The sequence below is a fragment of the Mastacembelus armatus genome, chromosome 3 (genome assembly GCF_900324485.2).
Source record: "Mastacembelus armatus chromosome 3, fMasArm1.2, whole genome shotgun sequence".
In the NCBI taxonomy this organism is placed as follows: Eukaryota; Metazoa; Chordata; class Actinopteri; order Synbranchiformes; family Mastacembelidae; genus Mastacembelus; species Mastacembelus armatus.
Genome location: NC_046635.1, coordinates 691820 through 719654, shown reverse-complemented (window position 1 = coordinate 719654; position 27835 = coordinate 691820). Strand labels below are relative to the sequence as shown.

Here is a 27835-nt window from a genome sequence, read left to right as displayed (position 1 = left end):
CTGTGACTGAAGGTCACAGGCTGTCAATCAAGCAAAAGGCCCAAAACACAGACCTGCATAGATTTTATTTTATTATTATAATTAATTTACCACCAAAGCAAACTTAAATAAATTGTAGTCCCTTAAAATTAGCTTTTAGGTCTTCAATATTTTTATGGCAGCATCTGAAATCACGTTTCTCCAACAGGAGGCCTGCCCTGAAGCTAAAACAAGGCAGCACAGGCTCAAATCCTTTCTAACTCTTGTAACTTTGGCAGTAAACCTGTTATTCATCATAAGCAACCAACAGTGAAAATAAATTAGCCAGTGAGAGAAGTGCAGACTGTGTTTTGGCAGATTAGGCACCGAGAGGTTATTAGAAAACCTACAGCCTAAGACATTATAACACTTACTGTATGCATTGAATATCTGTGTGTGTACAAATGCATTGATTAGTTATTCATATATGTTTTACCCACACAGTAGCTGTAATTGTTCTCGTATACCTAAAGTCCGGTGCAGTCAGAAATGTGTTGTATTATTATAATTTCATCATGCTCAATAATAAATGACTCTGTGTGCTCAGGGACTGTTTCACACTTTTTCTCTGCATGTGCTGGACTTTATAACATCACAAAGCTTGGATGCAAACATATCACCTTCACTGCACATACACATTAATGTTTCCACCTCTGGCACCACCTGGGCACCTGCACTTGTGGGGACGCTGTCACAAAAATAAAATGCACTTTTCTAGTCTCTGTGAAAGTTCTACAGTGATAAAACCTTCTTGGATTAAAGGTTGAAATAGATTTCAACATGATTTTGCAGTTTTACACATGTCTGTCTCTCATGGTAGAAAACACCTTTTGGACCACAGGGGGATTTTTAGTTGCAATACCACAGGTGGCCACTTGGAAAATTGCTGCTGCTTCATGTGTTGCTCTCTCAATGCAACAACTGTGACTGTCAGCATGTTGATTTCAGCATTTAGCACAAACCACAGCCTCATAATGAGTATTTCTACAATTTTATGAGTTGTAATGATTGTTTATGAGTTTGAGTTTAGTTAAAAATGACCCGGTTGTTAGTCAGAACATGTGGCGTTAGCATCCTGCTATGATGATAATGATAATGTGAAAGGCATTAAATATTCAGGTAAGAGGAAGTTGTGTCACTACATTATCTGAGATGTCAGACAGTTATTGATGACCATCCTTCATCTGTTGGAGCTGGAAGGACACACACGCACACACACACACACACACACACACACACACAACCGCTGGGACTAATATTATTTGTCTGATAGATATTGTATGTTTGTTTCATGAATTATTGATCTTCCCAAAGACTTGTGTGTATGACATCACCTTGACTGATGAGCCCTTTCAGTAGCACTTGCTGGAAGTTTTAACTGGGAAACTCGAAGGTTATTCAATCAATAAGAGAAGCTTTTTAAAATGCTCGGGCTGAATTGTTAATTAGATGGTGTCTGCTATGTTGAAGCAGGTGTAAGTACAAACGGTCTGCCGGAGAACCTGAGGAGTGGGCGTCTCCTGGAAATAAAACCATTCAGTCCACATGCAGAAACAGAATTACGAGCAGAAATAATTCACTTTGTGAACGAAGAAGCACTCTCCGGCTGCTCTGGTTGCCTTTTATCACTTTCCTTTTTTAGGACTTGTCAGGAATGTGTCAATGACTGTGTAAAGGAGCATAGAGGATGTCTCACTGCCATTAATTTGACACCACCCTCCTCTTACACCCCACCCCTTTCCCAGCTCGACCCTACTCCACCTCCCAGCATTCATTCAGACCCGGCCCTGGCGAAGAGGAAACTGCTGCCCCCTCTGGGATTTGGCATTATAATTATATAGGAAGCAGAACAGTCTGCTGTCTGTTAGAGCTGGAGAGGCTGCAGGCAGGTCCTGCATGTCTACTAATGTGCAGTGACCAACTGGTCAGACCATGGATGAGGAGCTGTGGTTGTGACACTTTGAAAGGTAAGATAATCTATTGTATTAATAGGTAAAGAGATAATAACAACAGAGATAGTTTTTCAGTCGTCATACATTTTATTATTTTGTATTTTGTGCCATCAATGCAACTTCCTGCCAAAATGTCACAATAAAGTGATAAGACTATAACTTAAGCACCAAAGAATTAGCCTTGGAGGCAGTTTAGCAAACTTTCCTTTCCTGAATGAAGCATGAAAATGATGTTGCCTGGGAAGATATGAAAGCAGTTTTATTGGAAACGGATCCTGGAAATGATCTGCAAAAATCAGCAGGACTCCACATTGACCTGTCAGTCTAGTACCAAACCGATTCAGCAGCAGTCCTGCGGGCACGGATCAAGGAAAGTTCTGAAAGAGTTCTCTTTAGTCAAAGGGTAAATGCAGGAAATTCAACTGGTGATGAAAAACCAAGGTAGAGAATCTGGCTTTTATCATTTGATTTAACATGGTATGATATAATGAGCTCGTGCGCTCTCAAGTGTTCACTATAGCAAACCATTAATCTCCCATGTCAAACTTCCCCTAAATAGATCCTTGTGGAAAAAAAGATTTTGCTTAACCTATGGGTGAGATTTATTTCTGAGAGTAAAAATATCTTTCCCTTTATCAACGGGGCTTAAGATTTGTGGAATAGTCAGACAATGTTTGTTTTTCTTAACTCCCTTTGGCTTGTAACTCTAGTCAAAGAGAAACCAGAGTGATAATAGACTCCATCTTACGCTTCTTGCATTCCTGTTGTTTCATGGAAGTGAAAGTGGAAGTGACTACTATTGTCTATTGTATGGTGACTCATACTCGAAATTCCCCTCCGCATTTAACCCACCTGAAGTGCACACACACACCGTGAACACACACCCGGAGCAGTGGGCAGCCATTGCCAGTTGGGGGTTCGGTGCCTTGCTCAAGGGTCTCACCTCAGTCGCGGTATTGAAAGTGGAGAGAGTGCTGGCTATTCACTCCGCCCCCCCAACAATTCAAGTCCTGAGACTCGAACCCGCCTCTCTATCCTTTAGGCCACGACTGCCCCTCATAAACATAAACATTTCATAAACATGTTTGTGAAATCTCTTTCAGAGTAAGACGAGCAGTCATGTCAGAAAAGAAGCCACGAGGTGCAGACACACGTCCCAAAAGTGGTCTCCGCAGTTGGAGTGCAGACAGTTATGTTTGGAAGAAACGTTCTCGGAGCTCTCGCAAAGGGTCAACTCCTGAAGGGCTGGAGGTGGAGGGAGCAGAGGATCTGGGCGTGCGGTCAACATCCTGTCCAAGGTGGCGCCGAGAGAGAAAGTGTAGCTGCAGTGCTCTTGGGGATGCCCTGACCTCTGCAGACATCGACGTCGTTTGTCGGAAGGCCTTGTCCCGGCGCTCTCTCAGGCAGAAGTTTCAGGACGCCGTGGGCCAGTGTTTTCCTCTGCGCTCTCACCATCACCACCACCACCACCACCACCATGCACCAGGATCCTCACGACCCTTCTCTGTGCTTTTCTGGTCCAAGCGCAAGATCCATGTCTCGGAGCTCATGCAGGACAAGTGTCCTTTCTCACCCAAATCTGAAATGGCGAGATGTTGGCATCTTATAAAAAATCACACCACTCACCCAAATGCCCTCAAAGACATGGAGGCTCCCCTCAAACCCAATGTTTCATCTTCCTCTACCTCCCCACCACAGACCCCCCTGTCCTGGGAGGACATCTGCTGTTCCCCTGGGCCTGGATGCACTAGTCTTGAGGACTGGGACCCCTCCTGTCCTCATGGGACAGCAGAGGGCAGCTGCAGCCACACTGACTACATCCTGGTCCCAGATCTCCTCCAGATCAACAACAGCTCCTGTTACTGGGGTGTGTTAAACCGCTTTGAGGCAGAGGATCTGCTGGAGGGCCAGCCAGAGGGGACATTTTTGCTCCGAGACTCTGCCCAGGATGAGTTTCTCTTTTCAGTGAGCTTTCGTCGCTACAGCCGCTCCCTGCATGCACGCATTGAGCAGAATGGCAAGCGTTTCAGCTTTGATGTGCGTGACCCGTGTATGTACCGGGATCCCAGTGTGACGGGACTACTAAGACACTATAGTGACCCAGCCACCTGCCTCTTCTTTGAGCCCCTCCTTTCCAGGCCACTACCAAGGACCTTTCCTTTCTCACTTCAGCACCTGTGCAGGGCAGTAATCTGTAGCTGCACCACCTACCACGGCATAAACTGCCTGCCCCTGCCACCTCAGCTCAGGGACTACCTTCAACAATACCACATTAAGTGCGATGGGGCCTGTGCTCTGTGATACTCCAAAGCAAGCCTCCGTGGAAGGTAAAGATAGCACAAGAAAAAGGCACATTTGAATTCCACATAACCTTTTCCACGTTTTTTAGGTCTAAAAGGTGCAAAACTGGAGAGATGTTAAACATGTTTGTTGATTTTTACCACAACAAGAGCTAAAACAACCAAAGCTACAAAGGATCAAAGTTCAGCTTATAGGACAAGACTGCTACAGCTGACGGCGAATTGCTGAGAGACATTTAATTAAGCAAAACATTCGCCTTAATATTGTCAGTGGAATAGGAATTCCCCAGAATCCCTAAACAAACATTAAACTTTAACCTTTAACCTTTTTGTGAAACATTGGGTGCTGAAAGTAGATGCCAACTTGTGTTGGCATCAAATATCTCTATAGGGGACTAAAGGAAATAGACCTTTCATGGCCCCTGACTGAGACCAAACCTCCTTTAAAACACCGTAATACCATAAAAAGTGATATATTGCTTTCCTGTAGCTTTGTCCTGTATCCAGTTCTTCATCAACGTTCCACCTTAACACATTTTTTAGACCTGTGCTAATTCTGCTCATCCTCATGTTACAGAAAATCTGTTGGAGTCTAATTGATTACAAACCACATCTCTCCAAGATGGATTACTCAGCACTTTGACCTCCTCATGAGAAGGTTGGTCAGGCTAAGTTCTGACTGTTGTCAGCTTGAATTGTTATCAGCAGCAGATATGGGGCTCAAGCACCCTGCTGGCAATCAGTATGGGTGAGACAACGTGAGATAGACAGTGAGAGAAAAAGCTTAGTTCAAAAACCATAAATTGTCAAAAATGTCAACTCGTAATGCATTTCAAGAGTTGAAGAGGACTTGGACCTGCTCATTGGGGCTGCCTTCTACTCTGTAGCCACCAGATGGTGGCACAGCTACACTGATCCGTCCTCGTGGTGCTCAGCTGCCGTTACTGTACATCTTAGCTTTGAAATGCCCTCATAAATAGGTATTTTAACATCAGTTGTGCCTCTACAGCTTTCACAAGTATTGGTATTTAAAAGCTGTTTACATATGAGGTGGAGTATAGTGCATTAGCTGAGATTGTCAAATTTATGATTTGGGACATGGGGGTTGACAAGGTGGCAGAGAAGTTATGTCAGGACTGTATGTGTGTTAAACAGGGTTGGGGTCTATGGTCCTGACCTGTTTAAAAAGACAGAAAAACACTATCTGATGCTGGCCCTCATTCAACAATCCAAGGTCTATGGATATGCAAACCTGCTGTAGGCCTCCACAAGATCTCATCAACGTCACTGAAAAGTCCATTCTGACTGTGTGTGCTCTGTTGGCTTCACACTTCACAGAGATCAGTGCTGCAGGGGCACTTAGCAGGTCAAAAAGAATTACTGGTCTAAAGGACTAAGGACTGTGCTGAACATATTTGAATCACTGTGATGAAGCCGATACTGTATAAACCACGTTCATACACAGACCAATAAATGGCATTTACATTACCTCTGTAGCTTCTTCTTGGGATTTGTGCTCTCTGGACTGATTTAATGGTGCAGCACAAACTGTCCATGCGTGTTCATGCTGTGTCACAGTCAGACAGGCTAATGGTATGGAAAATATTGTTTTTGAAGAGTACCGCTCTTTGCAAAGGACATCTCTAAATGCCAGCCCTTCAGCAGCGCAAGTGGAAAGATAAGGACATGAAAAAGACAATTTCCCCATAATAGGGATGGAATTCAGATTTCTCTATTGATTCCTGTGTCATTCAGCCTCTTTGTCTCTCTCCAGCAAACAATCTGCCCTGAGGGGATTTGTATGAATGCAAAACAATGAATTAAATATTTACATCAGGTTTTCAGGTACACATTTCTTTCAGCATTTCATTTTACTGGGAAATGGGCTGGTACTGTTGTTGAACTGGGTCCTTCTTCATTTTATGGTTTTTCATTCATCAGCTGGTTTCATTTGCACCATCAGGATGTTAGATCCTCACACTAATACTAATAATTTAATTTTACTGAGACAAATCTGGCCCTAAAATAAAGAAATCCATCACATGTATCTACATGTCAGTGCTTCGTCAATAGACAAAGTCAGGAGCCACGTCTATTGATTTTTCACATAAAATATTAATGTTGTCTTGTGAGTATCATTTTTCAGCACCTTCAGTCAATATGTAGCGTGACATTAGATTCCTAATAATTTTCATATCCAAATCTAATAAACTTAAACATTTTTCTTTAATTCAGCCCACCTTGCTCCATATATTCATATAGGGGCCTCAAACACACACACACACACACACACACACACACACACACACATGAGCTTCAGGCCTGTTGTAAATGTTCACACTGATTCTTGCACACTAGCACAAGCACAAGACTTCAGTGATGTGATATCTAGCCACCCAGCACAGTACTTCCTACTGCACTGATCTAGGCCTGGATTTAACCTTATCCTCTGCTCTGGTTGCTGTAGGTCAGGGGTCACCAATCCTGGTCCTCAAGACCTACTGTCCTGCAGATTTTCCAAGTACTGTCCAGTTTCTGATTGGCTGAACACACCTGATCCAGGTAATCAGCAGTGTGTCGGGCAGAGATATCTGGAAAACAAGTAGGACAGTAGTTCTCGAGGACCAGGATTGGAGGTGAACCAGGTGCTGTAGTGTGGAGAAGTGTCCTGCAATGCAAAATATCAAACAAAAACAATAATAATGGAATAATTGATTACAATAAACGTGGGAGGGGCTTTGTCTGTTGCGTCATGACGTAGCTGGCGGGAGTCGTGACGCAGCGTTTCCTTGTTTTCTACGCAGCGCGGGAGATTCAGGCGGAGAGGACGAGGGAGCCGAGTCTGTGGAGTCGCCCGGGAAAGTTGTATGTTGTTTATATGTCTCTGTTTTCAGGTCATGGTTAGTTTGGTCGTTTATGCGTTTAGTTAAACGCCTCAGGAGTTTGAAATATCGTAGCCAGCTGTGTGTTAGCTTTAGCTTCGGTGTGATGCTAGCAACAGGAGCTAAGGTTGATGTGGTTTAGGGTTCACCTGCTAGGACTCGTTTCACAGACTCGTTTCACAGACTCGTTTCACAGACTCATTACACGTCCTGTTTTCTGTCGGTCAGTCTGCTGGTTCGTGAAAATGCCTTGTGAGAGGAAGCCGATGCGCTACGGCCACTCGGAGGGTCACACCGAGGTCTGCTTCGATGACACTGGGAAGTAAGTCTCTTATGAAGAAGAAGAAGCTAATCACTAACTCACTTTAACATGAACATGAGCACAATATGAAAAGACTCAATCCCAGGTAACAGCCCTGCAGTGAGAAGCTTTAGCAGCAAACTGTACTTAAAGTAAAGTATCTGCTCTCCGAGTCTGGTTTTATTAAATATGATATTAATAAATCATCTGTGTTTAAATCTGTAGGACATCTGATGTCCAGTCCAGGTTCTCTGAGGTCCAGATGATGGTTTGTTTCCTGTATGGGGCATAAAATCTAAATGATCTGACAGCCTTTTTAAACACTTGTCAGCATTAATGTTCCCATTGTGCCACAAAGTGCATTTAACTTGGACGTCTATGATTTAGCTGATAGAGACGCTGGTCCCAGCGTTACAGGAAGTGTTTGTGGTTGGTTTAGAAAAGTTGTGTTTACTTACAATGTTACTCAAATCTGACCATGATCACGTTTCTCTCAGGTTCATCGTAACTTGTGGGAACGATGGAGACGTTCGGATATGGGAGGGTCTGGATGATGACGATCCGAAGTTCATCACAGTTGGGGAAAAGGCTTATTCTCTGGCTCTCAAGGTTGGTCCTCTGCTGCCTTTTGACAGATTCAGGTTGTTTTTGTTTATTTGTGATACACTGACTCACCAAGTACTGATGTCTTCTTTCTCCACAGAATGGCAAGCTGGTGACCGCAGGCTCCAACAACACCGTGCAGATCCATACTTTTCCTGAAGGTGATCCAGATGGTATCCTGACCCGGTTCACCACCAACGCCACACATGTTACTTTCAACAGCAGCGGCACGAGAGTCGCAGCCGGATCCAGGTATTTAACTTAGTATGAAAGACACTAGAGAGTGTTGAACATTAACAACATACGTGTAAGCAGCTTTGAGTGAACATGGTAACAGACACCCATCAACACCCCTGAAGCTCTAAAATCAACACGCTACATCATACTAGTTGAGTCCATACAGAGAAATTTGCAATTTTATGTGGACTTCTGCGTAGCATAACTGTTTCCGTCTCTGCTGATTGCTTGACTCCAAGAAAACGGGTCCAACACATGCCTCCACATAAAACCACAAATTCTTTTTACGTGCCAGGCTAAGGTGCCAGGCTAGCTGTTTCCCCCTGTTTCCAGTCTTTATGCTAAGCTAACCAGCTTCTTGCTGACTGTAGATTCGCATTTAGATGTGGCCACTGGTTTTCCTATTTAACTCTCAGAGAGAAAGTGAATGGGCATATTTCCCAAAACGATCAAACTGTTCCTCTTGTATAAATGGATGCTGAGAGTTTTTAAGACCTGTGTGGACCATAATCCTTGAAAAATGACCTTGCACTGAGGTTATGATGAGGATGTCCAGCACACTGGGCAGATACATTGGTTCTTCCTGACAAATTTTCTGATTCGGTTCACGATCTCAAACCTGAAACGCGGTCAAATGTCACTTTTCCTATTTAAGTTCTTTTTGGGCACTTGCCTTTATTTTGCAGACGGGAAACAGGGGAGACAGAGATGGAGGGCACATGCAACAAAAGACTGCACACAGATTTGAACAGATGACGTCGTGCACACGCTGTTCTCTTGTATATGATGCGCCGCCGTAAACCGCTCGGTTACTGGAACACCGCAGTGTCACTTTCATTTGTCAAATGATGCACATGCACTCAGCCCTGGCTTCTCTGGTGGCTGCTGGTGGAGCTGTCGTGCGTCACGTATGTGTTGTGTGGAGTGTCGTGCATACTATGACTAAACCAGACTATAATCTCGTTAAGGTCAGAATTGTTCTTCAGCTGCAGAGTGAGCTGCACACAGCGGTGCTCATTCCACCTCACAGACGGAGCAGCTCTTTGGATTGGTTTATGATTAGTCCTGTTTGGAGGTAAACGTGTATTGGCTACGAGAATTGATCTGCCCTAAACAGGTTTATCACAGCAATAGAAGCACGGAGCATGGCGCCTTATTGATGCTGCTGTTTCCACACTAGTAATTTCTGTCGTCATATCGATTGTAAAAATGTTGGCATCTGAGGCTGTTAGGGTGAATTTGTGATCTACATTCTAGCGGACATTCAGTTTTATTTTGCCTCCCTTGTTCATCGATTTGACAATTTGAGCTCGCGATGGTTCACAGCTGACGTGACCTCTCCCTCGATTCTGTCGCTGGCAGTCAATCACGTGCAAACACAGATTACCTGCACGTGCCGTACGTACATTCATTATCAATTTCTCCACTTTCCTCAGTGACTTCATGGTTAAGGTGGTGGAGGTGTCTGACAGCAGCCAACAGAAAACTCTCCGGGGTCATGACGCACCCGTCCTCAGTGTCACCTTTGACCCCAAAGATGAGTTTTTGGTGGGTAGACCAAACTTCACAGCATGAGGTTGTTTGACTTTTATGTTTTAATGGTTTATCATGACTTTAGTTTCAATTTACCCATAACAAGCGACGTCTGCTGCATTTTGGAAACAATCACAAACCTGCACACTTTGTCTGAATAAGCAAGTTCTTAAGTAGCTGCACTTTCTGTTTCGGTCCATGAAACAACAGTGAAAAAAGTGACATGTTTGTGTGGAAACGTAAGAAACGCAGCATAATTCACTTCAGCACCACCAAAAGATAAAGTATCTCAAATTAACAAGGACCTTAATCACCAGCTGCCTGGTTTATCATCATTCGGTTCATCTGAATGGCACTGAACTATGTAAGCTATGTGATGATTTGTGCAATGGCAAACAAAACCTTTGCTTTAGGTTGCTCCTCATTTTAACCAGCAACTATTCTGAGAATTGATTAATCATTGGAAGCACTTATAAAACGAAAATACTAAACATTTGCATCAACATTTGCTGTAGGGATTTTATGTTTTGCTTGTAAATAATTATATATAACCAAAAACTGAACATTTGTGGATTTTAGAGTGTTGGTCACAGTAAAGTGTTGAAATCTATAGCAGATAATGAAAATAATCATTAGCTGTAGCCCTAATATCTCATGTACAACACTTTTAGTACCAATAAACTTTTCTCTTACTGTTAAAGGCTAAAAAAAAAGGTTTTGTTCTTTGTCAAATTGTAAAGAGGTTTAGATTTCACTGTCCACTGCAGATGTAGGTGCAGACCTATGGGCCAAAGATTTACTGAATCATGCCTCAAAAATTCTTTATGAGAAATCCATTTGATCAGTTTGGACATGAAGTACTGTACACTTTCGTTCTGTTAAATCTCATCATTATATCACCACGACCTGATTCCACTCATTAATTTATGAATTAGTCCAGCTCTACTTCGAGGGTACAGTTGCAAATGCATCGTGTTTGTGCAGCTTGACATCAAACTGTTTTGACCTAAAAACAATCCAAAGCGTCCTCTGCCTCCTCCATCAGGCGTCTTCCAGCTGTGATGGCTCTGTCGTCGTGTGGAATATGGAGGAGCAGGTATGTCCTTATTTTCAGCACCTCACATACAAGACTTTTACAAACACAGCCTTTATTATTATTATTATTGACACTATGTGCAGTCTGTCTGGACAGCCTGTCAGATGCTTATCTGCTTTGTGTTCATTCAGACGCAGGTGGTCAGTTGGCCTCTGCTGCAGAAAACCAATGACATCAGTAATGCAAAATCTCTCTGTCGGCTGGCCTGGCAGCCCAGGATGGCAAAGGTCAGTGATGCAGCTCTGTGATTTGTTCTTTGTGTTCAGCTTATTGGTAGAGCTTGGTGTCTGCATATGCCTCTCTTTAACACTGCTGCTTCACAGTGCAAATATCAGAGGTTAATCATTGTGAGAAATGGATTGTTATCTGTCAGTCCTTTATTATTATTAATAATAATAATAATACAAAACCTGTGTGTACATTCAGTTTTTAGCTGTTCCTGTTGAGGCGAAGCTGCACCTTTATGAACGTGGGTCCTGGGAGCATGTGAGCACCTTGTCTGATGATCTACTCACACAGGTAAGATCCAGTTGAATAATTTTTTTTACGGCTGCCTGGACTGTTCTTACCTTGTTTTTCCTGAAAGTAACTGTTGTGTCCCTTAGTGTCAGACTATAATAGGTCAGGAATAACATAAACATCAGATATGATTATGAAAAACACAAGTCTTAGTGAACTCTGTGAATCAACCTGTAAATGAAAACCTGTGAAACCTGAAAAACCAAGAATACAGTAAGAAACAATACAATCATAATCAGTAAGAATAATCCATCATTGAAACTCATTTTTCCATTACATTTAGAGGAGGGAAGCAGCACAGTTATGAGGTTCTCCATCATCAGGAGTTGGAAGGAGAGTTGCAGGATTCAGAACAGGTTTAGATTAAATGAAAGTTTTCCACCATGCTGCTGTAAAAGTACAGATGTCATGCAACAGTTTTTCTCATCAACAGTCTGCACAAAAGGCTGTGTGGGATCAGGAAGTCCAAGTGTTGGAGCAGTTTGCAAAGCCAGTTTCATGTCAACAAACGCCTTTTCTGCTTCAGGTGTCCAGATCAGTGTCATGTGGCTGAAGTGATTTGCCGTGGATTAGTGAGCTAAGGAAATAGTGAAATTCCTGCAATAAGAGCACATGCCCAAAAATGACATCATCTTCTTCCTTGTCTGAGGTCTAGGAAGGTTTTGAATTGCTGTCACTCTTTTGGGGGACAGAGACTTCCCCTCTGCAGTAATCACGTGACCAAGGAAAATCACTTCACGCTGTACAAACTGAAGTCTTGACAAACTGACCTTGTGGCCTTCTGTAGCTAAATGCTTCAACAAAACAACTGTGTCTGCCTCACACTGTTCTCGAGTGGGTGCACACACCATAACATCATCAACATACTGCAGCAAGGCACTGTCAGGAGACAAAACAGGAGATTCCAGACTGAGTCTCAGCACCTCATTGAAGATAGTCGGACTTTCACAATAACCCTGACACAGACGAGTCCATGTCCATGTTTTCTCTTGAAACTGAAAAGCAAACCAAAGTTGACTGAGTGAACAGGCACAGTAAAGAAAGCATTAGCCAAGTCAACAACTGAAAACCACTGAGCTGATGATGGCACCTGTGAAAGAATAGTGTAAGGGTCAGGCACATTATTAACACGAGGTTGCACAGCATCATTCACTGCTTGTAAATCCTGTACAAAACGCCGTTCAGTAGGTTTGTCGGCATCTCTGATCTTTTTCACTGGAAAAATGGGAGTGCAGCAAGGACTGTTATCACATGGCACAATAATACCCGCTTGCTTGAGTGACTCAAAGACAGGTGTAATACCATCAATGGCCTCCTGTTTCAGAGGATATTGGCGTCTGCGGGGTCCTAATGTAGACTTTGGTGTTATCATGACTGGTTCAAAGTTCTTGATAAGGCCTACATCATATTTATGTTTTGCCCAGAGTGTATCCGGCACTGTCTGCGGCGCAGGAGTCAAGGCAAACTCAGCATCAGACATTAGTGTGTGACGAGATGTGTGTCTGTGAGATTCAGGTACCAAAGCAACTGTGCGTGTGGCGTACACAACAGAAGTATAAGACTTTCTATAAGCTTTCATTGAAAATGAATACATCACATCAGGATCTGTATCAAGAGTCCTCCAGTCATGTACAGATAGACAACGTCTAACAAAAGGGCCCAAATCTCTCCACTCTTGAAGTTTAGATTTGGATAGAGAGATGTGTGGAACTGAATTAGAAACAGAAAAGAGTCTCTCCTGCTCCTCTAATAGAGAGACTGAGAGTGCACATCGATTGGTCGACCAAAATAGGAAAGTAGTAGCCAATTTATCAGCTGATTTTCTCTTGCTCATCCTTGCTCCTTCTGTTATTTGTATTTGCATTCTTGAAGTTGCCTTTGCGTTGTCCAAGACCTCTACATCCCCCCTCTCGCTTGTAGTAGTTTTGGTTAGTTGCAGAATGCAACATTGTCATTGAAGGCAAATGAAGCTCCTCTCTCTGTTTCTGACCATGTTCTTCAGCATGAACTGCATGTCTTCGCACCTCGTCCAGGCGTGCTCCCTTGTTCAATCCAATGCAAGTTAGACGCACAATGTCTGCAATTTCAGGACGGAGTCCGTTGAGGAAGTGACACTTTACATGCGTCTCCCATGAGCTTGGATCCTGTCCTAGCTGTGCTGGATGGTCCATGCCTCCATATGTGTCAAAAATGTCAATGAGGCGGTGCAGATAATCCTCTACTGTTTCAGTTCAGCTCCTGTGGGGCGGAACTCCTGGCAGAATACTCCCAGGTGATATGAAAACTTTTCACCTGAATCCGTTGGAGAAGGAAGGTGACTTGCTGATGCCTGAACATCATCCTCAGTCCATGCTCTGAAAACCAGTTGTGGACCCTGTGGACCCCCAACCTCAACCATAGGCATTGTGTATGTCAGCGCCTGTCCGTTGGGTGATGGATCAGACTTTGGCATCGACCCAAATGAGGGTTGAGGTACAGAAGTTGGTGCTGGTGATATTGGGGGCCAACCCACAGGCTGCAGTTGCGGTGAGAGCATATATTGCTGTTGTGGTGAGAATACAGGTTGTTGTTGGGAAAGCACAGGCAGCTGCTGTGGGGTGAGAGTAGGTGGAGACGGAGTGGCCTGTGGAGGTGGAGCTGATGCACTGACTGTCTGAGGGCTGTACTGCTGTGCTCCTTCTGCCTGGAATGATAGGGGTGAAGGGGGTGGAGGAAGAGGTGGAGATGGTGGAGATGATGGTGGTGCAGGGCCTGACAGACAGGAGTCCAGGTCAGAGTCCAGTTTCAGCGCCGTGTGAATCTGAGGATAGAGACAAGAGACACCGGGAGTATTTGGGAGCTGTGTAATCTGCTGTGATATATTCTCTCTTCCCTCATATTTAGCATCTGAAGTTAAAGTCACATTTGAGGATTTTGAGCCTTTTCCCTGCTTTTTATCAACCACATCCTCTGAAGCATTTGATTTAGCCGTTGCTTTTGGCAGTTGTTTTCTTTCCCTGTACTCTACCTCCTTCTTCCAGTCTCAAACACTCTTCATGCATTTTACAGTCTTGGAAAATTTTAGTTGGTCTTTTTCTTCATCAGTTTTGCTTCTGCTTCCTTTAACCTTTCCTCCAACTTCTCCAATTGGTTTTTACTCAAAGAACCTCCCTCAGGGAACCCATAATCATTTATCCATGTTTGCAGGCATGCCACCGCTTTGTCATCATATTTGCCCCTCATGATATCGACTATCGGACCATGCTGATCCATATTTGTGGGTCCCCTACTTTCAGTTTGTCCCATCCCTGATGGACTAAAAGTACCTCAACACAGACTATCTGCGGAGATGATCCTGAGTCCCGGACTCTTACGTCTAGGATCGAGTAGACACCAGCTGGAGGTTCCAAACCCCTTATTTAATTCTACGGCTGTTTAGACCCGTACTCTAAGGATAACTCTAAAGCCTGGGTTCCTAACCCCTGAGTCCCTGACCCGATCAGCTTTAGATTGAAGGTTCCAAACCTAATCAACTTAGAGTACTGACCGTGAGTCTGATTGTCTCCCCCAACAGGACAAAAGTAGTTTTTTTTTTTTTTTTTCTCACATTGAATAATATTTCAGTCTAATTATGACAATTCCCATTTCATCAATTTATGTATCTTTACGACTCACCCGGTAAGATAAGTTTTTGAGCTTGAAGATCTGGCAGTGGCGCTCAGGGCAGACGCACACAGTCCTCCGTCTCTACGCTGTTGATCAGGGGAGGTTGAGGCTGAAGATTGATGCTTCAGGGTGTCGACTATCCCCTGTACCCGTCTTCCCCGACGACCACTTGACAGATCTCGGTGGAACCTCCAAAATTGTTGTGGCAAAACCCGTTGGATGAGCAATAAAGAGAGTGCAGACCGACTGTCTTTTATGAATATATTTCTTGCAAAAAGGAGCAAACATAATAGAACACAATTGATCAGTCTACCCATGTTGTTCCCCAGCTGTTCCCCAGTTGTTCCCCAGCTGTTCCCCAGTTGTTCAGCTCCTATTAGGCTGAGGCCTCTACTTATACAGACATGAAAAGTAAATGCAAATAATCATTGACATAATCAGATAATTGAGTCTGTTCTTCCCTGTTGTTCCACAAAGTGATTCCCTAATAAGGCTGTATTCTAAAACTCTATATTCTCATTGGACAGTTAACCCTCCATCCTGGACCTGCTCTGTTATACTGGTCCCTTCCTCACACCTGGTGTCCTAAGGAACCTTTATCCCAGATCCTCCTCACCAACATCCTTGAGAACCCTGTGTCAGTGTCACTAGTGTCAGACTATACTAAGTCAGGAAGAACATAAACATCAGATATGATTATGAAAAACACATGAGCCTCAGTGAATCAACCTGGAAATGAAAATCTGTGAAACCTGAAAAACCAAGAACACAGTGAGAAACAATACAATCATAATCAGTAAGAATAATCAATCAATAAAACTCATATTCCCATTACAGTAACTGTTAAGACAATATGAGCAGACCTTTTCAACCAGAGGTCCTTATTATTATTTATTACGCTCTAATTCCTGCTCCGTGTGGATTGATGCTAATTTTTGTCCCTTCCTCACCCTGTCCCTGCATTTTCCTCCAAATGTATTGATTTGAACTGTGACGTGCACTTTCAGACCAAATATCTGATCTTCATCATGTCTGAGGTCACCAAAATGACTTCATCAGTTTCAGGTGCAGTCATCCGCAGAACTGAAGGTCCAGTCTGTCACTGCTCTGCTGCGAATATGTTTGTTCTCTTCTTATTAAACCTTCCCCTCCTCCGTTCTCTCTGTAGCCCATCAACGTGTTGGCCTGGTCTCCATGTGGCCAGTTCCTGGCAGCCGGATGTGTTGGGGGTTTATTGACAGTGTGGGATGTGAACAGCAAGCTGTGTGTGGAAAGGTATGGAACAAAGATATGGCCAGACGTTGAGAATCGGCTGTTTGTATATTACTGTGTGCGTGTGTGTGTGTGTGTGTGTGTGTGTGTGTGTGTGTGTAAGGATCAGTCTTCACTGCTTCATAGATTATCATTTAATACAACTCGGCCCTATAGGTGCTCAAACAGCATATGACTGGAGAACAGAGAAAAAATTACTTCTTATTCACAGAAGCTCCTACACTTAAAAGTCCTACAATACCCAGGATGCACTGTGCCTGAGGCACAAGCTGTAATCTTCAATCAATGGATTTTTTTTTTTTTTTTTTTATAGATGCTTTTTTTCTGTTGTCTATCAAGTGACTAAGACATCCAGTGGAAGCGAAACACAAAAAGCTCTTCATGTAGGAAATACAGTTTCATAATAACATCCTCTTATGTTTGAAAGGAATCTGGCTGAAAATCAGCCAAGTCTCCCAGTAATAAAGTAAAAGTGGTCCTGTCAGTGCTTTGTGGTGGACAAACTATATGATGAAAACAGTTTGTAGTCGTTTGTCTTCGCCACGAGTGATGGGTTGAGCTTGAAGTCTACTTTCCTGTACTTCACATGTAGAACTACAGTGATTGTGTGGGGTGCACGCTAACACCTGCAGCATTCTTTGTTTTTATTTTACAGATTTAATAAGATAAAATAGTAAAATATCCCAGACTTTTATCATTAGACATTCAAAATCGCCACAGCTGAAGTTGTCTTGTTCCTGCTGCAGGCAGAAGCATGAGAAAGGTTTCACCGTGTGCGGTTTGGCCTGGCACCCGTCAGGCAGTCAGATCGCCTACACAGACACAGAGGGCTGCCTGGGCCTGCTGGACGGACTCAGCACCTCCACATCCAGCACCAACACCACCAAGGTACAGCTCACATACCACAGGAGTTATGTTTCTTCCATAAATTAAATTGGAAATGGACGTAAAATACCTTGTTACTGTTTTTGCACTGAAACCATGTAGATATTTCTTACTTTTTCTAAGTGTAAACTTTTGATCTTTTAACATCTGTTGATATTTTTAAAACCGCAAACACATAATTTCTAATTTTCTTGTTGATGCTTGTTGACTTGTCACTGGACTTTCTCCAGGCACCAGCAAAAAAGCCAACAAAAGACTATGACGACCTGTTTGATGATGACGATGACAGACTCATGGACGAACAGCTGAGTGACACCAACTCACCTGTTAAGAACCCGGTTACTGGCGACGACGATGACGACGACTTCCTCGTACCCGCCACAGGGCGGGTGAGGAACAGAGGGGCGATCCTGGATGATGAGAACTCATTGGGTCAGTGGAAAGTGGGTTCACTCCCAGAGTGAGAGAGGGAAGGGATGGGATGGGATGGGGTTAGTGGTTCTGAGCCACCACAAACTACTGGAACAACTCCAGCACGATTTGTTAAAGATCTTTCAAGTGGCTGGAGGGATGAACACCATTCGCCTGTACAGTGGTTGTCATGTAATTTGTCACTGGTCATCGTTTAAGTTTTAAGTGAGTTAAGGTGAACTTTTAATGATTTAATCATTTTGCCACAAATAAGTGCAATGATCTAAAACCAGTAGGCCACAAGATTCGCTTCACAGTAACAGGGACCAGCAGCAGTTCCTCATGTTTGAGACGCTGAAACCAAAGAATATTTCCTTTCTCTTACTTTTCTGTTCATCAATTTATTGTTTCAACACAACTTTGGCTCATGGAGTTAGCGTCATTAGTGAGATAGAGGGGAAGCTCAGGACCCTGGGTGCCATCAGTCCTAGTCCTTCACTGCATGTGTGTCCTCATTCAGACACTGGGTCGCTGAAGCTCGGTCAGGAGAGATTCGGGGATGATGATGACGCGGGCAGCACTGTAGTGCCTGTAACTGCCCCACTGGGGCCCTTGCGTCCCGTCTACGAGGGGCCCTTGCCAACGCCTCCCCAGAAGGCCTTTCAGCCGGGCTCCACCCCTGCACATCTCACACACCGCTTCATGGTAGGACACTCTGAAGGAAACAAGGAAAACTTTGAGCTTTAGGATTAAAACTAATGAAGGTTATAGAATCAAACCCATCACTGTCTGTTAATTGTGATCAAACCCATATTGTGCTGCAGATGTGGAATTCTGTGGGAATAGTGCGAGGCTACAATGACGAGCAGGACAACGCCATCGATGTGGAGTTTCACGACACGGCTGTGCACCACGCCATGCACCTCACCAACTCACTGGGTCACACCATGGCTGACGTTTCCCAGGAGGCTGTGCTGCTGGCCTGTCCCAGCACGGACGAGCTCGCCAGGTAAACCTCCCTCGCCCCGGTTCTCTGCGGAGAAAGGAAACAGCAAAACAAGCAGGTGGACTTTGGTGTATAAAAAAAACAAAAAAAACAAATCAGATGTCTTTATTTCCTGTTGCTTCCAAACAGAAGCACAAGTGCAGCAACACACCTTATTTTAGTGACTGTAAACAGCAGATTTTTTTGTGTGTGTATTTGGGAGTGTGCATTACTGCTAAACGGCTTATCAAGCGTTGAGTGTACATGTCATTCACAGTGGTGACTGGTAATGAAATTGGCTTCGCTTGACTCCCTCTCTTCCTAGTAAGCTGCAGTGTCTCCACTTCTCGTCGTGGGACACCAATAAGGAGTGGATGGTGGACCTCCCTAAGGGCGAGGACGCCAAAGCTCTGTGTCTGGGTCAAGGATGGGCGGCGGTCGCCACTAGTGCGCTGATGCTCCGGCTCTTCTCGATCGGAGGAGTTCAGAGAGAAATTTTCAGCCTGCCGGGACCCGTGGTCTGCGTGGCCGGACACGGAGAGCAGCTGCTCATCATCTACCATCGGGGTTAGACACACACACACTTATTTCCAATCCTTGTAGGGACATTAAACTGACTTCCATTCATTTTCTGGAAACCTGCCCTAACCTTAACCATAACTACTTCCTAACTAACCCTAACTTTGAATCAAGTCGTCTCTTTAAAATTCAGTGAGCGTCATTCAGGGGTTTCTCCTGCCTCATGTTTACCCTGAGCCTACAACGAGACATGATCACCGAAGGCACTAAGTTTAAAAAAGACTGGACCACCTGCATTTCCAGTCAGCAGAGAGAAACACTGCTGTGTAACTTTACTAATCATTTTTCACAAAATATCTGATTAGTAGGAGTTTTACTTTGTCCTGTAAGACGAAGTAAAGCAGAAAATATTTGGAGTTTAGACCAAAAAGTGGGGCAGCACGGTGGATTAGTGGTTAGCACCGTTGCCTCACAGCAATAAGGTTCCTTGTTTGAAACCCATCAGGGGCCTTTCTGTGTGGAGTCTGCATGTTCTCCCTGTGCTTGTGTGGGTTTTCTCCAGGTCCTCTGGTTTCCTCCCACAGTCCAAAAACATGTATGTCAGGTTGATTGGTGACTCTAAATTGCCCATAGGAGTGAGTGTGAGTGTGTGAGGTTGTTTGTCTCTATGTGGCCCTGTGATGGACTGGGGACCTGTCCAGGGTGGACCCCTGCCTTTCACCCAGAGAGAGCTGGGATAGGCTCCAGCAGATCCCTGGGACCCTGGTTAGGACTAAGGGGGTCTAGATGATGGATGGATGAAAAAGTGACTGACCTGCATCTGCTGAGTCAGGTAGCTGGTTTATCTGAAACATGTCTCATACAGTAAATTATTGGTGTCAATAATCAATCAGTTGGTGAATAGTAGAAAAAAACAGCATGAACATGTGATCCACTTTGATCATCTGCAGCACACAACAAACATTTCGCTTTCTTCTTCTTTGTCTTGTTTAAACTTTAAAAACTGGAGAGTTTCTTGTTGAAGTGCAGTTTCTAGATGTGCGTCATATTTTCAGTCATATTGCGACCCCCCCCTGTACGTTTCTGTGTGATTCGTCTCAATACAGACCTGCAGCAGTTTGTGTCCATGGACTCTCAGGTTCTTCCTGTCTGCCTGGGTTGAAAACACTTGTTTCCAGTACAAAATCAACATTTACTTCCAATTTTTGCCCTGGGGTTAGAAATAAACTGTTCACCTGCCACAGTATGTGATGGACTCTGAAATCAGCCTGCAGCTTAACTACATGTAAAAAAACAAAAGCACAATATTCAATTATGTATGTAAATATCTGTAACAGCGCTGCCTTTCTAAAGCATGTTCTCCTCTGAGGGTTTTTAAGTCCTGTAGTTGTACCTTCTTTGTTACTGAGTAAAATGTTGTTTATTCCCTCGTTTATCTACATTTTGAATCTAGAGCAGAGCTATACCTCCTTCCCATTTAGCTGTTTTATTTGCTAAGGTACGTATTTAAAATCATAAGGAAAATACTGAGATTCCCTCTGACTGTGTGTCACACTCAGTGATGAACTGATGGAAGTTACCTTTAATGAGGAGTTGCTGATAAAAACATTCCTCCCTGCGTCTTCATCCCCATTCCCAGTCTATTGTCACGTGTTTTGTTCTTTTGTTTTTAAAAAACACAATTTAATGTGTTTGGAAAAGGTAGAACAAACCTTAAAAAACTATACCCATGTTTTATCTCAATAGTTCAATAAACTTACAGCTGACCATTTCTCTGGTGCGTGCCATCATATCTTATAGTGTTGCTTAACGTAGTTTCCAGTCATTCAAAGACACTGTAAAGATGTAAAACATGTCTCAGTAACAGGAAACTTAAGCTTGTTTTTGCGTCTTGTATTAATTTTGTTCATTTAATTTTATCTTTTAATGTTTAATAAACAGTTTCAGAAATCTTACTCTTGCAAAGATGGAAATATAAAAAACACTTGCAAACCTTTTCCCAGATCTTTTGCCCTTTGGGCGCGACCTCCCTGTGTTTACTGTATTTACACGGTGGATGCACTTTACATTGAAACACTTAACAGTTTCATTTGTTGTCCCAAAGCTTTGACAAAGCCTCATGTTGCTGTATGTGTCTCATTTTGCGTCACCAGCTACAGGTTTTGATGGGGAACAAGCTCTGGGTGTTCAGCTGCTGCAGTTTGGTCGAAGGAAGAGGCAACTCATCAACGGCGAACCCCTGCCGCTCTCTCACGGATCCTACCTGTCATGGCTGGGATTCACTGCCGAGGGTCAGTCTGTCAAGAAAAACATACGTTTTAAATTTTCTTGAAGCTTTTTCACGACCTTTTTTATTTAAAGTATCAGAAACAGACAGTCTCAATAGAAGAGGTGTTTTCCTCCAAATGCACATTGATTTTTGGATTTGTAAGACGAGTTGGTTGTGTTGTTGTGTTTCAGGTACCCCTTGCTACGTGGATTCGGATGGGGTGGTACGGATGCTGAACCGCTCCTTGGGAAGCACATGGACACCGGTGTGTAACACCAGAGACACCTGCAAAAGCAAATCAGATCACTACTGGGTGGTCGGAGTGCATGAAAACCCTCAGCAGCTCAGGTGAAGTCTCTGCTTAGTCTCATCTCAACCATGTTCCCCTGGTGCTTTTATATTTTGGCTGAAGACAGTTTTCTGTTGCCGTTTGACAACTGCTTCTCAGCATCTTAGTTTCCAGCAGAGTCCAAACTGTCTGCTCACACCTGGATCTTCATGTGAATGTAGAATAACTCTAATAAAGTAGAATATGAACGTCTTCTTATTGCTGGTTAGTCAGTATGTCTAAATTATGTCTCAGCCCAGTTTGTTGTTGTGCTCCCAGGTGTATTCCATGTAAAGGCTCCAGGTATCCTCCCACCCTGCCCAGACCTGCTGTGGCCATTCTGCCCTTCAAGCTGCCTCTGTGTCAGACCAGCACAGAGAAGGGACAGATGGAGGTAAACGCACCAAACGGACTGGATAGGTCTTGTTTTCCTTAAATGAAGTGTATGTTTACATACAGGTGTTCCTTCTAAAATGTGGATTTGGAGTACAAGCCTGTTCTCGTCTGTTGTCCTCCAGGAACAGTTCTGGCGTTCAGTCCTCTTCCACAACCACTACAGCTTCCTGTCCTCCTGTGGCTACGACATAGACGAGGACGGACAGAACCAGGCCCAGAAGGAGCAACAGGAGCTGCTCATGAAGATGTTTGCAGTGAGCATGAAAGCTCTAGGAGCACCCTCAACATCATGAGCTTGGATTTACACCTGTGTCTTTTTATCTCGGTGACTCCTGATGTGTTTATATTTTCTTCCAGTTGTCCTGTAAGCTCGAGAGGGAGTTCCGCTGTGTGGAGCTGGCCGAGATGATGACTCAGAACGTGGTGACTCTGGCGATTCGATACGCGTCCCGATCCAGGCGCATGGTTCTGGCCCAGCGACTCAGTGAGCTCGCTCTGGAGAAAGCCAACCAGACCCCGGAAGAGGGACTACAGGAGCAGGAAGAGGAGCCAGAGTACTGCAGCACCAGGTAGATTTCTGGGTGTCGCATACAGTATGTGCGTGAAAATAAAACCTGATCGTTATGATGTGACAGCCTTTGTGTTATTTTAAAACTCAGTAAAACAATCATGCTGCAGCAGACGGGTAAAATATGTTGCTCGTGATTCATAAGCTTCTTGTTTTGGGCAGGTGTGGCCCAAGTGAGCTCACAGGAGGACGTTACAGAAACAGGCAGGATCAGGAGGAGGAAGAGGAAGAACTCGCAGAGGAGGAGGGTGGGCAGGTGATGGAGACAGAGATGGAGACAACAGACACCAGAAAATGTAGGTTGCACCTCTTTCTTTCTCCTCTTTCTTTCTAATGTCCCTGAATATTGTTCTTCAGCAGCACAGTCTTGTATGTCTGTTTGCTTGTATGTGTTTTTATGCTGAAGAATGAATGTGGGTACAGTTTGAGTAAAAGCACCAGATGTCAGTGATACAGCTGATTGTCTGATTCATGTCTGTTATTACAGGTATGAACCCGTTTGCTAAAGAAGCAGGTTCACCTGTGAATCCGTCTCCAACCTCAAGTGAGTGAACTGGAATCAGTCAAAAACCCGAATGTTGATTCATTACGACAAATCAGATTCAAGCTTTGAAATGTTCAGTGCTGAGCAAACTGATCTGTGTTAAGACGTTTCTCAGTCTAATTTTAGTTGAGTTTGTTATTCATCACAGAATCTAAATGTATGTATGTACCTGTAATATGGAAACAATGTCCCTGTTAACGGTTTAGTGTAGAGATGTCTGGAGTACGCTCATATCTGTGTCAAGAATCAGGTGTTAAGTAGGGAACCTTTGAAGAGAAAGTGGGATTGTGGGTTTTCCAGTTCAGCACATCTGATGGTCATTTCAGGACCTGCCCCACATCAGGACGCAGTGATGATTGCTTGGCTTGAAATTCCATATTTATACTGTGTGCTGTAGTTTTTCCTGTGTAATATCAGTCGGACAACAGGGCATTGTTAAATGTTTTTAATCTGAATGTGTCGTTGATTTGTTTGATCTGATTTGTTTTGCAGTTAGTAAAGTAGGACGTGGAAATCCTTTCAGGGTAAGGACCCAAGATCACAGCCTTCTTCTGATTATTAGACATAAATGCCAACACACTGTTAACTAGAAGAAAACTGAAGGTTTATGATTGATATGTTCAGGTCACTGGCCCGGGGAAGCCGTCGGCTTCGTCTGGGCAGCCTCGAGTGACAAACATCCTGGACAACATGACATCCAGCAAGAAGTCGACTCCGCTAAGTGGATCAGCAGGGAAACAGAACAAAAGTCTCGTCCTCAAACCGTTGGCTCCCAGGCCCAAGTCTAAGGTTTCCAGTCCAAGGCTATACCTGCAGCATATTAAATATTATGTATTGAAGTCTCTACATTGCAATACGTCACCTCTGGTTTCACATAGTTACACATGATAGATTTCGCATCCATCTGTAAATAACTGGGCCCTGGGCCCCGTGTGTGTGTTGGAGCCTTATAGCCCAGAGGCTGCCTACTGATAATTTCACGCTTTTCTCTTCAGACCCAGTCCACTCTTCTGCACATGACTGGCACAAAGGCAGCCAGCAAGAAGACTCAGGAGAACACGGAGCCAACTCCAGTTCAGCAGAAACCAGCAGACGTCCCTCCTCCAGCCCTACCAGCAGACAGCACTGAGAACAAGAGGTAAAAACCAGAGTCCACATGCAGGTTTTTATTTCTTTATTATTTCAAAGACACATTTCCTGACATGGTCGTGTTGTTCACTGACCATTCAGGCCGAAGACGGGCTTCCAACTCTGGCTGGAGGAGAGCAGGAAAAGTATTGCAGCTGACCACCCTGACCTGGAGGAGACCGATGTCATCAAAGAGGCCATGGGACGCTTCAGGACGCTGTCAGCAGAGGAGCGACTGGTATGAGACTCTGAGAGGATGGTTTGGGTGATGCTAAGTGATTGTGTATGAGAAGGAGAGCTACGCTGTTCCTGCAAACACGGTGTTTTAAGGCAGCAGCTGTGCAGCGAGATTGACTATACTGACATTTAAACTGAATGATAACAGACAGTGAGTAAAGTGGAATAAGTTACCTCTGATCCCCCACCCTGAGGTGGCTTTTTTTTTTTTTTGTTTGTTTTTTTGTTGTTCAACATGAGTAAATACATAAATTTACACTACCCAAAAAGCTATGCAGAGTCAAATAGTGAGACTTCCCCACAGGACGAATACAGGATGTGAGATTTCTACGTTATGTCCCAAAAAGTGTCTCCAAAAGTGACTGGTCCATCCAGTTTGCCCTGAAGAGCAACATGACCAGTGCAATGCATCAATTAGACTCTGCAGCAGAGCAGTGATTATCAGCTGCATATCCATTAACTCTGTCCTCCCTGTCCTTACTCACACGACTCCAACACTCTCTGCTCTCCGGGACTGAATCACCACCAAACCAGGCTACAAAGCAGCCGGTCACGTTTTCAAATATTTAGATATGCATTTATTTTATATATGCTGCTGTGCTTAAATACCCCTATAATAAATGCTAAACTCTAGATTTTTATTATGTCTATGTGGCATTTTCACATAAAAAATGGTTCCCGGTTTTCAATCAAATGTCACATCCTCAGACTTTGCAGCAGCTGTGGTCAGTTGATGGGTGAAAACATGGAAGACACTTCCATCCATTCATCCATCTAATCATCTAACAGGCCTCCATCTGTGGGTCTGTGTAGTAACCTGGTCATGACCCTGCATATATCAAGACTCTCAGCAGAAAGCGGGATGACACTCGATGGAAAGGAAAGAGGAGTGGGTGGATGTGAGGGGGAGGATGGAGGAGTGTGGGACGCCTGTTGCCTGGGAACCTTGTCGAGTGTTTTGGTTAGTGAGGGCACGAAGCATTGATCTCATGTTAATACTGTGTGAGAAGCAGTGAAAATAATCAGGATGATACAGTCTTCACTTCATATTTACATATTGATATTTATTTTTATTTCATTTGACCTTAAATCTAGATGATTTTTCAGAACACGTGTAATCCCACCAGGTCCTGTGGAGTCACCAGAACACAACCTGAGCATCTGTGGGCTCTAACAAAGGCGATGGGGGAAAAAAAGCATCTGCAGCTATTTCAAATCCTCTTCTTGCGCTTTTCTTTCCCAGCTGTGTGTGACACATCACTGTGCTTGTGCGTCCTCAAGCATGTGCATGATGCAAAGAATAAAGGGACTTTTAGAAAAGGTGCTTCCAAGACCTGCTACTGGCTAAAACCCCCAGGTGGTGTTTTGCTGCTGTAAGAATAATGTAGATTAGTTTGCTCCTCCCTCAGTTTATTTCAGACCAACAGGAGTCGAGTGTGGAAAAAAAACACAGGAGCCTTATTTATTTGAATGGAGCTGGTCCTGAATCTAGTGCAGTTGGTCATTCATTACACAGTCCTTGAAAAATAAATGTAAAATCTGGTCTGTGAGGTTTATAAACTGGGCCCATAAGCCTTCAGTTCCATGGGTTTATTACTCAAAATGGACTTTTAGTGTCCATTCATCACCAGTTCTGACCAACACCTGGGTCTTCAAACTGGACTTCCTGATGTAGTTTCTGTCTTCTGATAGCTGGACATCACACCCATATCACTGCAGCTCCTTCCAGTGAATAGAAAACCTCCCTGCAGGGGCACATTCAGCCTGGACCCCGGGGTCCTGTGTGTCAGTTGCTCCTAATTTACGTGCAAAGACGTCACGGCTTGGACCCTGTACCAGCTCTGTGATGGTGGCGTCTGCGTGTGTGTTCGCTGGTTTGAATATGCGTGGGGTTAATGGCAGCGTTTCATCGGGTCCTGGAGGTGAAGTGCGCGTGCGTGCGTGCGTGCGTGTGTGTGTGTGTGTGTGTGTGCGTGCGTGCGTGTGCGTGCGTCAGGCCACTCACCAGGGCTGATGATTCATCCTGGCTGCATTACATCCAGGAAAGCGCTTCCTTTTGTCTCTGCTCAAAGTGAAATGAAAAAATAAAAGCACGATGAGGAAAAGAGCCAGCAGGCCACAGAGATGCAGCCTGTCTGCAGTGATTATACATGACAGGATGCAATTTCAAACTGCAGTGTCCACACACACACGAGCTTAGTCGCATGTGGATGGAGACAGAAGAACAATACAATTTTATTTTGGCCTGTTTGGTCATTAACATGTGAACATTTCATGTTTTTTGTTTTTGTGTGTGTGTGTGTGTGTCCTGGTTCAGACGTGGACGGAAAGAGCGAAAGGCCAGACCGGTGACCCGGCAGATCTGAAGAAGAGGAAAAGAGCAGGAGGAGGAGGAGGAGAAGGTTTGGACAATGAAAATGGACAGGCAGACGCAGATGAAAATTCTGCCAAGAAGAAAAAATCTGTGGATCCTTCCTCCAAACTTTCAGCGTTTGCTTTTAACAAAAGCTGAATATTTTCATAGGTTTGTTTGTTTTTAGTGCTGGTGTTTATGGCAGCGTGTGTTTGGGTGTGTTCTGGTAAATGTCCATCCTGGCAGCACAAAGGGATCATTGAAACACTTTGTCGTCCACACATGTTGAATCTGGCTGCTGTGTTGATGTGTGTGTTCTTAATAAGTTGGCTCCAGAGTTAATGATGGATCGGTGACATTTATCAGCCCCTTCCAGTATCACTAATAGAAAATCTTTTTTTCCAGTTTTATTGCATTTCTAAAAACTTTCAACTGTATTTTAAAACTTTAATAAATGTAAATGATTTTGTGAGGACTTTGTTTCCTTTTTGCACTGTATACTTTATCAACACTACTTTAAGACTATTACTGGCATTATTTTTGTAGTATTTCTCACACCATCTCCATGTGGAGAGTACCAGTCTCTCAATAATTCCCAAACCTCTCTGTGCCTTTTGGTGCTAAGGCTTTTAGTTCCCACTAAACTGCACAAAACAGCTTTTCTTGGGGTCTATTTTCAGCGGAGGATTAATCCGCTCTTGGTGCCACAGAGCGTATTTGGAGCTGATTCCTTTAGGCTAAAAAAACAAACATTCAAACTGCTGTTTTATAAAACGATGGCTCACCTGCTACAGCGAGTGTGTTCAGCGTTTATGACCAGGTCTCGTCAGTAACGTGGCAGTTTATCACCTGCT

The 27835-nt window shown here is 43.9% G+C and overlaps 2 protein-coding genes across 2 annotated transcripts; both read left to right on the top strand.

Annotated features, from left to right (window-relative positions):
• Window positions 1–1868: 1868 nt before the first annotated feature.
• On the top strand, window positions 1869–4330 carry socs4 (suppressor of cytokine signaling 4). Its single transcript, XM_026320200.1, has 2 exons — window positions 1869–1985; window positions 3074–4330. The coding sequence occupies exon 2, from the start codon at window positions 3090–3092 to the stop codon at window positions 4269–4271; it is 1182 nt and encodes a 393-aa protein (XP_026175985.1). The 5' UTR covers window positions 1869–1985; window positions 3074–3089; the 3' UTR covers window positions 4272–4330.
• Window positions 4331–7031: 2701 nt separating this feature from the next.
• Window positions 7032–27456, top strand: wdhd1 (WD repeat and HMG-box DNA binding protein 1). Its single transcript, XM_026320535.1, has 26 exons — window positions 7032–7135; window positions 7381–7474; window positions 7951–8062; window positions 8157–8308; window positions 9730–9841; window positions 10872–10922; window positions 11054–11149; window positions 11349–11441; window positions 16255–16361; window positions 17105–17246; window positions 17474–17675; window positions 18175–18359; window positions 18479–18663; window positions 18965–19206; window positions 21312–21449; window positions 21619–21775; window positions 22035–22149; window positions 22274–22405; window positions 22509–22720; window positions 22882–23015; window positions 23207–23263; window positions 23756–23787; window positions 23888–24052; window positions 24259–24401; window positions 24494–24629; window positions 26946–27456. Exons 2-26 carry the CDS (start codon window positions 7398–7400, stop codon window positions 27138–27140), a joined length of 3372 nt encoding a protein of 1123 aa, XP_026176320.1. The 5' UTR covers window positions 7032–7135; window positions 7381–7397; the 3' UTR covers window positions 27141–27456.
• The last annotated feature ends 379 nt before the right edge of the window (window positions 27457–27835 follow it).